The sequence below is a fragment of the Camelus dromedarius genome, chromosome 1 (genome assembly GCF_036321535.1).
Source record: "Camelus dromedarius isolate mCamDro1 chromosome 1, mCamDro1.pat, whole genome shotgun sequence".
Lineage (NCBI taxonomy): Eukaryota > Metazoa > Chordata > Mammalia > Artiodactyla > Camelidae > Camelus > Camelus dromedarius.
The window spans coordinates 47,135,567-47,148,988 of NC_087436.1; the positions used below are offsets into that span (position 1 = coordinate 47,135,567).

The following is a 13,422-nucleotide window of genomic DNA, read 5'->3' on the forward strand; positions in this document are numbered from 1 at the left end:
TCTAGCTTTTGGGTCTGTCTGAAATCTTTTCCACTCACCCTCATTGGTGCCACAGCCCCAGCTCAGGTGCTCAAACTTTCCATCTGGATTATTGTAATCCCTTTGGATAATTGTCCTGCCTCCAGACTTCCTTTCTGCCAGTTCATCCTCTGTGTCCCTCCCTGAGGGATTTGCTGAAACACAAACTGATTGGGTCACTTCCCGACTTAGAGCTGGTCAGTGCTTCCCTCTGTCTGCAGGACAAAGTGCAGACACGTTAGTGTGGGTCTGCCTCTGCCCTCTCCTGCCTCCAGCCAGGCCCTAGGAGTCCTGTTCTCAGTCCAAACAAAATTATTTGCCATCCCCCAAGATGACTGGGGCTGCTGCATGCGCTGCCCTGGTGCTCGGAAAGCCGTTTCCTGGGCCTCAGAACAGGATAGATCTGCGCGGTGTTTCTAAGGAGGAGAGCACTAGCCTGCGGGTCACTTGGTTCTTGACTTGAACCAGACGACCACTTAAGCTTTTAGAACTAATTCTGATGCTGAAATTTGAACAGACCTTCCCAGAGGAGCCTGCAGAGATTGTGGGTACCAAATAGAAATCAGCTGTTCGCCAGGACGATCTGCTTGAGCTTTTTAATCTTCATGTTCCACCTGTAAAACGGGACCAGTAACACCTCCCACCTCTGGTTCTTTATTTGGCATACGTGGCCTCCCTTCCTCCTTCCACCCACACCAGGTCCTTACTCAGCTGCTCCCCCTCCTCTGTGAACCTTTCCTGAACTTCATTCAAAATTTCATCTTTGTGGTTTTGTGGTATCAGAAGTCTTCCAAACTAATGCTGAGAGGCAAGCTTTCCTCCCGGTGGAAAGAGGATCAACCCTTCACATAGGTGACCGAACAAGGGATCAGAAAAGGACCTCAGATGGCGTTCACATTTAATTCAGCTTTTAACAGCTATTAATTGAGGGCCCCTCTGAGCACAGGCCCTGCCCCTAGTTGCTCATGGAGTTAGAATTACTAGAAGTAATTCTAGTAGCAAGCACATGCTTTTGTACTTTTTTTGCATTTTTTTAAGACTGTTGTCCTTTGAATTTCTGAGCATTCAGGTACAGACAGCAGCCCTTTTATGCTCTGCCTCTTGAGTGGAAAACCCTGGTAAACGCAACGTGCTGAGGACCAACATTCACTCATTTACTGTCTGCTGTTTGCACCAAAATCTTTAAAACTGTTTCTATTACTTCAGTTTGCTACTTGGTTTTCTGTCCTTAATGATGAACGTTATATAGTCTTTTAGATCAGTCAGGCTGAGTGCGTTTCTATCCTAGAATGTGTCCCAGGTATCTCTTTTTAAAAAATGTCATAGTGATCATTGTGCTTTCCTGTCACTTACTTGTTTTTTTCTAAAGGTCAAGGTGTCCCCTCTACCCTGTCCCAGAAAAACAAAACAAAGCCCCCCCCCAAGAGAAACATTCTCACCAGTGGCCGGTGAGGCTCCAGCCAGCTGGGCTGCACTTAATCAGAGTCTCCAGTGTTCCTCTCCCGTCTCATTGCTGGATCAGTCATACGGCCTTTGAAGTTCTGTCCTCCACACTATCCTATTTTAGACAGCAGCACTGGCAGTCATTTGATAAGAATTACTAAGCAGAGAGGAGCTCAGATTTGCATTCATGAAGATTTCAGTAAATTGGGAATGATACTATCCCTGCTGTCTCCCCACCCCTTTGTTTTAGGAATTCAGAAACTCCTATATGTGTAGTAGTTGACTTGTTCAGTCATTACTCAGCATTTAGTGAGCACCTAATAAATGCCAGTTAGTTCCGTAAGACCTGGAAGTCTTAAAATTAAAAATACAGGAAAGTATATGTCTGTAATAGAAATAAAGCAGGGAGTGACTTGAGGGTCTGGCTTTAGGTTGATGGTCAGGAAAGTCCCTCTGAGAAGGTGAGGCTCAGTAATTACCGGCTGTTACCTCTGGAGGGTGTTCTCTGTGCTGTTCTGGGACAGAGCAGTGGCATAGAAACGAAAGACCAGCCTGACAGAGCATCGTGGTGTAGGAGGAGCTCAGACTAGGAGCAAGGCCACCCAGGCACTCAGATTAGCCCTCTGTGCGGGCTGCGTGGCTGGGGCAGCTGGTTTAACCCTGGAGACTCCAGTTCCTCGGGCCAGAGTGGAAGGGCCCTGTCTGGCCTCTCAGCTCCCCTGTCTGCTTTGCTTCCGCACGCTGCACTGCCTCCCAGTGTTACTAAAGGGACTCGGGCCTCTTGTACGTTTACTAACATGTAGTCCTCATTCTAGGTCTCAGTGGCTCTAACCGTTAAGGCACCTGTATGATCTGGAAAATGACTTGTCCACAATGTGCTTGTTCTTCAGCTTCTGAGTAGATCAGCCCTGCCTCCCCAGAACGAGTGCTGCCTTTGGTTTGGGGGGTTTCACTCTCCACTGATGTGGTCACGTTTGCCAGACCTTGGTCACATGAGTACTGGCTTCACCTTAGCAAGAAGCTGAAGACAGATAAAATGTTTGATTAGAATTGATCCTGCAAATAGTGTGACGTGAAATCTGACAGGGCTCACTTTCAGTTCTGAGGGGAAGTTCAAAAGTCACCGCCCTCCCTTCAGGAAGGGAAAGCTAACGGAACGCAGTGCCCGGGCAGGGAAGATGCTGTGACTCCAATGTGAAGATTTTGGGGAGGGTTTCTCTGTGTACAGTGAAACTTAATGGTATCCTGGTGTCCTTAAAGAAAATTCCTATTAAACTGAAAAGATCTTTGAGCTTAGACGTCCACAATGTAGCTGAAATGCTAGAGAACTCTGGTTAACTCTGAACTAGTGTGGGACAGTGGGCCACAGGGAAAAATCCCACTAATAAGGAAAAGACTCTCCTCCATGAACAAAACAGCCCTCTGAAAACTTGTGTTTCTGCTCCTTATAAGATAAAAGTTTGGCTTAATACTTCCATTCTGTTGGTGGGAAATGCCACTGCAGTTGCCTCCACAGCCCAGCGTAGAAATTGGCCTGTTATGTAGTTGGTCACACCGCCGTCTGTCTCCCTGTGTTTCTGCTTTTGACCGTTGTGTAAGAATATTCGCACTGTTGAAGTCAGGTGAAACAGAGAAATGAGCGTTAACCCAGTCTCAACACCTTGCAACAGATTTTAGGATAATTAAAGTGGGATCCATAAAAGACACTCCCCCAAGTTAGAGGTGATCCTCAAACTCTGCGGTCTTCTAAGAAATTCAGATTCATAAGGGAGAATCTGGACTAGCTTGTCCCTTGTGGTCATGCTGGGAGCCCAGGACCTCAAGCTGTGAGACTGCACACCTTCTTCTGTGTCTAGCTGGAAGGCCAGTATCATAAACGCCAATCATTTGTTCATTCACTCTGCAAACATCCAGTGAAGTGTACTCCTCCAGGTCAAGAACTGCTTTAGGCAGTGGGGGTTACTTGCTAAACGGACCCTGTTCCTTCCCAGGGGAGCTCCCAGTTTAAGAAGATGCAGGCATACAAATGGCTACTTATAAAATAATATGTTTTATGCTATGAAGAAAGTACATACAGTGTATGGTGTTAAAAAAAAAAAAGAACAAGAAGTATGTAATCGAGAGTGAGATCAAGGAAGGCTTCCTGGAGTAGGTAACATGTGAGCTGTCCAGTCATCTTGGGTTTGATAGAACAGTGATCAAGTTGCTATGAGTTTCCAGTATTTAGTATACATCTGATTTGAAATATGTAACGTCTCAAGAGTTTGTCAGGAGTCAGAGATTATCAAATACTGAACTTCCCTTTCTTCCTGACTTAAGATTCAATAAGTAATTAAAGAAGCAAAGAATTAAATTTTTGAAAAGCTGGAGAGAATTATTCTTGAGTTTACTAACTTAAAAACAGTTCCACAAGTTGGTTTACTAATACTTAATTTAGCAAAGCATAAAAAGCCTACCATCTTAAAATGTTAGAGATTGAAAAGATACTCTTATATAATCAAAGGAAATACAGTGAAATAGCGTAACTCAAAGAGCTAATTTAAAAGTAGAAACAAGCTATTTTTTAAAAAAAACCAAAAAACCTCTGGTTAAACACACTGAGATACACATGGATACAGATACCCACAGCACTCTTATTATTCCTATACACTATGTTTTTGGCTTTGGAATAATCTTTATCTTGTACATTTGCTGAACTGAGAAATTAAAATGTGTTTTTTACTAAATAAAAAGTTTAGCCTTTATTTCCCTGGGCCAAGAAGTGTGTAGGAGAGGTAATTTCTAGTCCAGTACAGAATGCAGTGGTTAACTGTGTGGTGTTTGGATTTAATCTTTAAATTAAAACAACAAAAATTTTCAGCTTTCCATTTGATTGGACCAGAGTCCTCTTCAGGATTAGTGCGAGGACTGTGACCCTGAAGATCTTCCAGGAGCCTTGCCTGATGCACGAGAATTAGCCCTGTCCTCTTGAGTCAGGGAGTGGTCTAAATATTTTCTGTAGTCTCCTTGAGAGAAACACTTATTTCATATAGTTCGTGAAGCTCGCCCTGGCAAGTGTGACACATTTGTCTCACCTTTGCTCTGAGCACAGATATAGTCAGCTACCACGTTAAGTATCAGTGAGCCTCTGGGCATTTGTTCCCAGGTTGGCACGTCTAGTTAGGAAGCAAAGCCAAGCACTTAAGTGATAAAGTTGGAAGCACCTAGAGAAATTGGTAGGCTTGTCCAAAGTCTCGAAATAAAAATGAGAAGGTGAAAAAATAACCCGTTTTACATTTTTCATCTTTTTTTGTCACATGCTTTGGGACTAAGTGTGTCAAGCACTTACGGAGCCCATGGCCTAGAATTGCCACTAACCAAACAGGAGACGGTGGAGGCTCAGCACTCTGGGGAAGGGAGCCTGGGAGGCGCCCAGATCAGGGAGACCAGCTGGGGCACGGCCACCTGCACCCGGCTCAGCGCTGTCCCAGAGCTCCGCCGGAGCCGCCTCTGAACGGAGGCCCAGCCCAGTGCAGGACCGTCTGCCCGTCAGTCAGATCCTGATGGAAAGGACTGCAGGCGAGTCGTCTGTCCTGTCTGGATCACAGGTGTACTCTGCCTAGGGCATGGGGGTCTGTCTGAGTTGTTGGCCTCCCCTTGCCTCCCCTCTGTGTTTGTCCACAAACCCTCGCTAAACCTGTCACAGATTAGTAGAAAATCTGTAGAGAATTCACACAACAGTGACACTTGACTACAGTGTCCTTACTAGGGACTCAGTAGTGAGAACACTCAGTAAGGGAAGTTCAGACATTGACAGCAAGGCGGTCCTGGTCACACTGTCCTAAGTCGAGATGACTCTGTAACGGCACTGTGTGTGGACTGCAGGTGCTTGGCTCTAACTGTTCTCCAGTGCCTCATGTGCACTCTTGTGATGGGAGCCTTTTGATCACAAGGAGCACAAACAACCCGCGCCAGCTTAAGGAGCTCTATGTTAAGGATACAGGAGCATCTTGTGGAAGGTAAAGACAGAAGTGCCAGTAGGCGAAGGAGAATTCTGGGAGGTGGTCTTGGAAAACTGTCCAAGTGCTTTTCCTGCCTCTTCTATCCGCCTCTTCCCCCCAAATCCCATCTTCCCTTCTGCAGATTGGCCTCCTCAGTTCTTTGTTCCACGTGTCCATCTCCCAAAGAGATGATTATTGCAAATTGCAGAGAAGGGACACTGGCTAGCCCAGCTTAGGTCAGAATTCTACCCCAGTCCGTAACCAACCACGGCCAGAGGAGACGGTCACACAGTACAGAGCGACTGCCGGGGGCTCCCTGCTCCCACTGCAGGCGTGCTGGCATGGGGATGATCCAGAGGCAGGCTCCAGCCCAGATGTCCACCACAGCTCACTGACTAGCTGGCGGCAGCGCCTGTTAGATTAGCAGGCAGGTGATTCTATCTAGGCAGCTGTGCGTTAGTGACAAAGCCAGGAGAGGATCAGACTTGTGGTGAAAGCTTTTAAAATTTCTGCTGTGCTGCAGCATCTTTTCCATCAATCCCTTTTCCCTCTTGAATGGTCAGAAGAGCTAGAATTGTGTTTAAGTTGCTTTGGCAAACAGAAACAGGAAACTGGACCCTTGACTAGCAAGAGTGACCATGTGCCATTAAAAATCACTGGCGAGGAAGGGAAGGGGGAGGCTCGTTGCTCTTGAGACACATAATATTTAGTATTGTTCATGAAAGCCCGTGAAGTGCAGTTCAGATCAGTGCACTTAAGAATAGTTCATGGAATTAAAAAAACATCTATTTTGGACAAATTTGGTTCAATAGAATGGTTTTCTCACTGAGCAATCTGGAACAGAATTATTCTTCCAGATGATGGAGTTTCCCAGAGAACTCGAGATTTACCTCTTTAAGTGTCAAAACATATAATTTTTAATTTTAACTCTTTTGGATGCACCTCTTTCTTCAGGACTACATCTAAATTAACTATTTCTTTATACCTCGCGCCATTGTTCTGTAGCGTGTACGATGTACCGTACGGTGTATGGCAACAAAGAACTGATGCTGTTTGACAGTGTTCTAAATGATCTCAAATAATGTGAGAGTTTTAAAAATCTGCTTTTCCTAGTTTATTATTTTTTCTGTTCTGCCTGGGCTGGTACCCTTCCCTAAGGTAGTAAATATGTTCCTTTTGATCCATTTTATAGATTTGGGAACCAGAAAACAAAGCGTATTTGAATAATACATAAATTAAAAGCAAATGGAGTCTGAGCTGGGGTATGAAGGGCACTCTGTTAAGAAGGGCACATGTGGGGTTTTTTTTAATGTGAATTTCTTGATACTCCTGTGAGTACTTCCATTTCCTCCACTGTGTCCCTAAGAGTAAAGCTGCCAGGTGACACACCCAGAAGAATGGGGATCCAGCTTAGAATGGCTGTGAGCCCTGAGGGAGTCACTGTGTTCTTCTGACAGAATGCGGGAAAAATGGGAGCATTTCAGTCAAACCGTACTGCCCACTTTCTTGCTTCAGTTTTAAGTCAAATCGAACCTGAGGTTTTTTCAATTTTTATACACATTCTCTGTAAATATAACACCAAATTTTCTGTTGCCCTCTTGGGATTACTTTTCTTAGCTATCATTGTGTTTCTGGGGACACTGTTTTATGAGATATTTTACAATATTTCGTAAGAAAGGTTTTACAGTATTCTCTATTGGTCTTAATTTTCCACCAGAAGTCCTGTAAGTAGAATGAATCTTGCCTTTACCCTGCACATGTTGTGTGAGATTGGAACAAGGGAAGTGGACTGTCGTTTCTGGACCGTAGTCTGTCCCAGGCGCTCTCCTGGAGGCCTTAAATCCCGCTCCCACGGCAGCCCTGTACGGGGAGGAATCTCTGCCCGACTGAGGGGCAAGGAAACGTCAGTAACTCGTCCGGGGCCAGCTGGCTGGTGTCCAGACCTGGGTCTGTTCTTCTGTCCCTCTTTGACTCAAGTCTCCACTCCCTGTGCCCTGTCAGATGCCAGGCACTCGCCACGCCTGTCACACGAATTGCCTCCTTTCAGCCCCTCAACATGCTTTGTAAGGTGTAGCGACTTATGTTTGGTAAGTTTAAGTAACTTGCACGGGATACCCCAAGTAGTATGATGGAGGTCAGGGTTCAAACCCAGCTGCAGACTGTCTGTTCCCAGAGCTCCTGCTCTGAGCCCACAACACACTGTAACCTCCCTGGGCCACCCGTACTTAGACACATGGACTCGTACACAGACACAGGTATGACATTGGACATCCTTGGTTCGGAAAAAAAAAATGGTATGCACTAATTCTGTTGCCTTGCTTTTAGAAGCTGAAGTTGGGATCTTCAATGTAGGAGAACTTGTAGAGAGAAAAGTGAGTTGAATACAGAATTTGGAAGTGGGTAGATGAGTCTCCACAGTGACTGTCCTCCTGAAGCACTTCAGTGTGCAGAGTTACAGTGGATTTTGAGGCCCCTTATTCAGAACCTTCCTCAAGGGCACTTCCCAGTGTCTCTAGCGGAGGTGAGCACCCAGTGGGTGAGACCCGCACTGGGAGGCCTGGCCTGCCAGCGAGACGTGCATCCTCACACAGGAGACACACAGGGCTGATCAGGAGAAACTCCCCTAGAGCAATTTATTAATAGTTACAGGCCTGCCTCAGCGTCATCTCAACTTCACCAAGGTCTGCTTTCACTGCTCCTAATCCATTCTGAATGCCCACAGGGGAAGAAACTGCAGACTCAGTGACCGAGCCTCGGCCTGTGTAACCCGGATCCAAGCCCAGGCCCAGGCACCCATCAGAGCACCGACCCTCCTCCCTTCCTCCAGGTTCTGGGAATCCTGCATCAGAACGTGTGGCCCGGGGACTGGGGGACTGGCTAGTCTTGGTTGCTGGGACTAAGGACTAACTCAGCTGCAGAAAGAAGACTCAGCGCTAACCTTCCTAACCACGCGTTACCATTTTTCCTTTTTTTCAGATACTAAGGTTACTTTCAAGGAGCTGAAGTTGGCTCTTATAGGTTATACTTTCAATCTTAGAGATTTGCATTTCAAAGTTAATTTCTTATGCCCTTTGTTCTCTCATCCTGCTTTCAAATAGAGCGTAGTATGTTGGGGTGGGCAGTGGTCTAGGTGGAGCCCACCTCCACAGGGCTAACTGTGCTGTTGACTAGTGATGGACAGATGGGTGCATGGAAGCAAGGCAGGTGAGAAGAGAATGAGTGATCGGTTAGCTGCAAGGGCTGCTGGGGAGAATTTGGGTTTAGGGCTCAAAAGCGAATCCTGCCAGCTGTAGGTTGGGTGACCGTAGGCAGGGCTTTTCACCTCACACGGCCCCATCCTTCTCTGTAAATGGGCTGGAATCATAGGAGCTGGTGTGATTGCTGGAAATTGTACGTGTGCCCGGCACAGCCGTGCTCAGCAGGCATTGTCCTTCCTTCCTCCCCACCAGCAGACCTACATGGAACCAGGGGCTTGGGGACCCTCAGACCAGCTACCGACGACTGAATGTCTTGGTTCCATCTAGAATGACGGGGCCAGACCAGCTCTTGTCGCGCTTGCTTCCTGCTCTGAGAGCCCGAGCCTCTCTGAGCTAGAGTTCCCGCCCTGACCCCACAGCCTTCTGTCGGTTTGCCCCGAGACGAAGCAGAAAAACCTAGGCAGTTGTCATGAAGTGTGTGGTGTGCTGCTGTGAGGTGATTTTTGGAATGAAAATCTCTCCCTCTGTTCATCTGTCACAAACTAAGTACTCTCTCCTCAAATTTCATGTCATAACTAAAAACACTTTAAAGTTCCTGCTCCTTGCTCATAATATTTGGGATGGGGAGGATCTCTTATTCTAACCCACCTTGTTGGGTTCCTCACCACCTCTGGACAAGGAGTGATGGGACCTGACACTACGGGTTGGTGGGGGGGGGGGTCTTGGCAGCTCTGCTGCTCCCGCTTGGCCTGCACAGTCCCTGCTGCCCCAGTGGGTCCTGAGTCACACACCCACCCCCTCTTTTCCACCTTGACCTCGGCCTCACCAGTGGGCTGATTTCCTTGACCCTCCTGCTGGAGGACAGCCTGGGGGAGGGGGCTGGGGCAGCACTCGGCTTCCAGTTACAGCAAAGGAATTCCCCCTTTCCCCTTCTTCATGTCTCCTGAACCAAGGCCTAAAAAGCCCTAAGGCCTCAGTCTGTGCTGCTCGTCTCCCAGACGCAGGTCCCTCTTGAAATCTCGAGATTTCCTTTTCCCACCTGGGCTCTTAATAAGTGACTCTGCCCATTTGGGTTCCTGGTTCCAGCTGGTTAGTGGGATATTTTATCAAGATTGGAGTTTGATCCAGGAGAGCTTCAGGGGTTTCGGCTGGATGGTGGTGGTAGGGCACTGCCTTGTGCCTCCTTCAAATACACTCAACAAATGGCCCACATGGTGACTCCTGGCAGAGGGAGCCCAAGCCTGACATGTGTGAGAAGGGACTCGGGGCCCCCTTTGAAGCGGGAGCAGTAATTGCAGCTTTGATTGCACCGACTCCACCACTGGGTTGGGCCGCATTGGGGCTCGCAGGGCCAGCCCAGCCTCGGCCGCGCCCCCCACATGAAGCCTTAGATGTGGGAAGTCTCCAGTCTCCTGAGCCTCATGCCTGTGGTTTCTTGAAAAGAATCTTGATTTGACTTGTTTTGTATCTGTAAAGCTGCATTGGAAGGCCCCCATTTCTCCCATTTGGAAGACTGGTCTGCCCTGACGACGCTGTATTTTAAAGCAGCAACCAAGTGCAAGCAAGGTGCCTCATTTGATAGTGAGACAGTTCTTTGCCGATTTCTTTAAATACCAGTTTGACCTTAGGAGAGTAACCCAGGTGGGGTGGAGTCACTTTTTGGTTGGCAGTGGTACGGAGCATCTCTGAAGCCAAATTGCAGGAGGATTTGTAAGAGGGACACTGAAATAATGAAATAACAGTGGGAAGACGTGACCACAGAAAGAAATGGCTTTATTAGGAAATGTCAAAATTCTTTCTATGGAAGCACATATCATCCTTGTGATAAATGGCCACTGTGGCCAGCCAGGACTGGTTTAGTCATCGTGATGTTGTGCTCAGCTCGAGAAGTAGGGAGGAGGCGACACTGTGGGTGCCCTGGGGAGGAAGGACGACTTGAACAGCCAAGTGCAGGAGAGCAAGGAGAGCTGCGCAGGGTGCCTGAGGCTGCGGTGGGGACGGGCCCAGCAGAGGGACAGCTGATGCCCGGGAGCCGGCAGACACTCCCGGCTGCTAACGGCCAGTCGCTCCTGAACCACAGCAGTGGTCTCCAGCTGCTGGGCCCGTCCTCACCAGCAAGCGCAACCCTGACCAGACCTCTGCCCTCTGTGACGCACAAGCACGGTGGGAAGAGGCGTCTGAGGGCGAGGGGGCGGGCGCCCCCCACCCCACCAGCTGGGCTCTGCTCCTTCCTCCTTGGAAAGCCAGGGCCCTGCCAAGCTCTTCCGCCCTCCGGTGTGAAGCATCTGAAATACTCTGCTTACATTTTAAAAAGCCACAGCACCGGTGTGTTTCCTGTCAAAGGGGCAAGGTCAATACTGCAGTGACAAGGAGCTGAAACTGCCACTGACGACCTTCGCGCTGACAACGCTCTGGCTGATTTTCTCCCATTTTGTTTTTGCTGGGTTTGTTTGTTCAGTAGCCACCCGGGTAAACAGACACTTTCTTCGCACTTCTGGTCAGCAGTCATTTTGAGGGACAACGCTGGGGGTAGCTGCAGTGATAATCAGAATGCTAACTTGCAGCAGGGCTCACTGTGAGGGGCTCACCGCGCGCTGCCCCTTAGACGCACCGGCTGAGCCATCCTCACGGCTCCCGGCCACAGATCGCTCTTCTCTGAACAGCACTTTGTAGACTGTAAGTCACCATCCAGAGTTTAGTTTTCATTGTTAAACTATTTCAGAGCTTCCTTTTATTTCTCAAAGTTCCCTTATACTTAAATAAAAAGCATAAAGGAACACACTCTACTATTTGGAATTAACTTTGTAAAGGATACATCTGCTGGTAACAAGGACACCACAAGCACAAAGCGCTGAGACTGGTCTGAGGCTGCCGGGGCCCCAGGCAGAGCGGAGCTCCCCTGCAGCTGCACAAGGCGCAGGGGAGGAGGATGCGCTCCTTAGAGAAGGAGTGGACTCTGCGATGTGCTCTCTCCTGTCTCTCTCATCTTGTACAATGTTTTATTTTTAGTCACTTCTCTAAATCTCAAGGTTATTACAGCTTTGGGGATTTAGGGAATCTCCTTTCTGGATGCTATTATCACCAGCAATACCTTTAAATATTTGGTGAGTGTACATTCCAAAGTGAATATTAGCGATCTTAGGTGTTACGAAGGAAAAAAATCTTGAGAATTGAAAAGTCTGAAGTAAAACTGGAGAGGCTTATGCACCTCAGACTGAATACGAGCGGACGGAGAGCGTCCCTGACTCCTGGGGCTGGCAGCAAGAGCATGTGGGGCACCGGCTAGCCTGAGCACGGTTCAGTCTCGTGTAAGTTCATACAACGGCTCCCCACAGTGGACTAAAAAGACCAAACACTTCAGAATGACAGATCTTTCCCTGATCTGGACATTGCCCACCATTACAATTCATGTTTGGCCATTCCTTCCTGATGTTTCTCAAACGGATGCTTTTCTTTAACCATGATCCAGAGTATCAGCTGTATTTCACATGGTAACACTGTACATACATGCACATGAACCTGGAAACAAACTAAACATTTCAATAACAGTACACGTCTTCTCTAACGTAGTCTGAGGATTGGGGGCTGCCGTGGGGCAGTCTGTTTTAGCCATCACCAAATCAAAAAAGTGGATTCATTAAATGCAGAGATCTTAAGACATGTGCTGTATGCAGTAGAGGTTAAAATCTGTAAAGGTTTGTGGCAAATTCACATTAACAGCATTTTATTTGTTCCTTCTTGAGGTGGAAAACGAAGCTCATTCCCAACGTGCAAAGCCAAGGCAGCGACCCCAGGACCTCTTCTGGAGATGGAAGCTTGTTGAAAACCCAGACTGTCTCCATGGCTTGCCCAGTCCACCCCAAAGGAGAATTGACACCCACTTCACCCTGAGGTCACTGCTAGAGACGCTGACCCATAAAGACAATCACTGACAAACTCCCTTTCATCTACTGCAAGAGCCAAGTTCCACAATAAAGGACAGAAGGTTTTTTTTAAAAGAAAAATGACAAAGCACATGAGAATGCTAGCAGGCCCAGGGTCAGCTGAGCAGCTTTTCTCCCCTCATCTCTGCCGTGCACTTCCCAGAGCATCCTGCATCCATACCTGTAACCTTCTGGCAAGGACAGTAACTTGGCTACCTTTGCCTGCCCCGAGCAACCGAGTGGCAGCCAGCACAGCCGGCAGCATCCCCGCGGGGAACTTGTGGAAGAGTTCCCTCCTTGTTTCTGTCTTCATTTTTCTTTCTCTTCTCCTAAAGCTTTTATTTAACAGTGCAAAAGGATCAATTGTATGTTTGCTTCTTTTTTTTAAACTTGAATTTTTTTAATTTACACTTTTTAGTTTTAATTTTTTTGTTGTATATTTTGCTAGCTATGAGCTTTTAAGTAAAATTCAAAGATCTGGAAATGTTTGAAATAAAAATGAAATGAAAAGAAGCTTTTTTTTTTTTTTTTTGAGTGATATCTTGTCTGCCAAGTGGCTTCTCTGTGAATGACCTATAACAAATAGTGGCCTCTCCGTCTTTGTAAGGTGTCCAGTAGAGCTACATAAATGCAACAGCCAGTCCACTCTGTGGGTAGCAGCTGGCAATCCTCTTTCATTTTATTTTTCTTATGATCTTTTTTTTTTAATGATAAACCTTAACAGATACTTTCAACAGACCAGTTTGCAGTGAATTTTCATTTCTTTCCTTCTCACCCCCTTGTTGTAAAAAGCCCAGCACTTGAATTGTTATTACTTTAAATGTTCTGTATTTGTATCTGTTTTTATTAGCCAATTAGTGG

At 47.1% G+C, this 13,422-nt stretch overlaps 1 protein-coding gene across 6 annotated transcripts in view; it reads left to right on the top strand.

Annotated features, from left to right (window-relative positions):
* LEF1 (lymphoid enhancer binding factor 1) overlaps positions 1–13,130 on the top strand; it is a 108,003-nt gene extending 94,873 nt beyond the window's left edge. For all 6 annotated transcript variants that reach the window (XM_010999066.3, XM_010999065.3, XM_010999064.3 and 3 more), the window contains one exon: positions 12,382–13,130. In XM_010999066.3, the coding sequence (XP_010997368.1) occupies positions 12,382–12,461 (80 nt within the window). In that variant the 3' untranslated portion in view covers positions 12,462–13,130. The remainder of the gene's footprint in view (positions 1–12,381) is intronic.
* Positions 13,131–13,422: the final 292 nt, after the last annotated feature.